This window comes from Eurypyga helias, unplaced genomic scaffold, assembly GCF_000690775.1.
Source record: "Eurypyga helias isolate BGI_N326 unplaced genomic scaffold, ASM69077v1 scaffold18356, whole genome shotgun sequence".
NCBI classification, from domain to species: domain Eukaryota; kingdom Metazoa; phylum Chordata; class Aves; order Eurypygiformes; family Eurypygidae; genus Eurypyga; species Eurypyga helias.
In genome coordinates this window covers 27,469-27,830 of record NW_010258729.1, presented here as the reverse complement: position 1 = coordinate 27,830, position 362 = coordinate 27,469, and the positions used below count along the sequence as shown (strand labels likewise).

General features: G+C 65.2%; 1 protein-coding gene across 1 annotated transcript in view; it reads right to left on the bottom strand.

Moving 5' to 3' along the window:
* Positions 1-362, bottom strand: part of SEZ6L (seizure related 6 homolog (mouse)-like) — a gene marked incomplete at its 5' end in the record, with an annotated part of 11,003 nt that overhangs the window by 10,458 nt on the left and 183 nt on the right. The window contains one exon of the mRNA XM_010154464.1: positions 74-359. Coding sequence (XP_010152766.1) covers positions 74-359 — 286 coding nt within the window. The remainder of the gene's footprint in view (positions 1-73; positions 360-362) is intronic.

Genomic DNA, 362 nt, shown 5'->3' with positions numbered 1-362 from the left:
CCGTCCACCTCGCTCTCTGCGCCGTTCGTCTGGCTAACGGCGGCGCTGGTGGGAGCCGTGGTGGGAGCCTCACCGGCATCACCCGTGCTGTCAGGGAAGGGCCGTGGGACCACCGGCGGCAGGGTGGATGGGGAGATCTGCAGCGCAGGGTGGCTGGTCGTGGCTCGGACCTCCCAGGGCAGCTCAGGGGGGGGGATGGCTGAGGAGGCAGCCTGGGGGGGCCCTGGAAGGGTGGGCTTGGGCCTCGGGTGCTTCCTTGCCGTATTTATTTGCTTTAGAGTAGGTGTTTTTTTCTTAACAGGGAAAGTTTGTTTTGCATCAGCACTGGGGGCAGCGGTGGGAGTTGGCAGGACGCGGCTCTG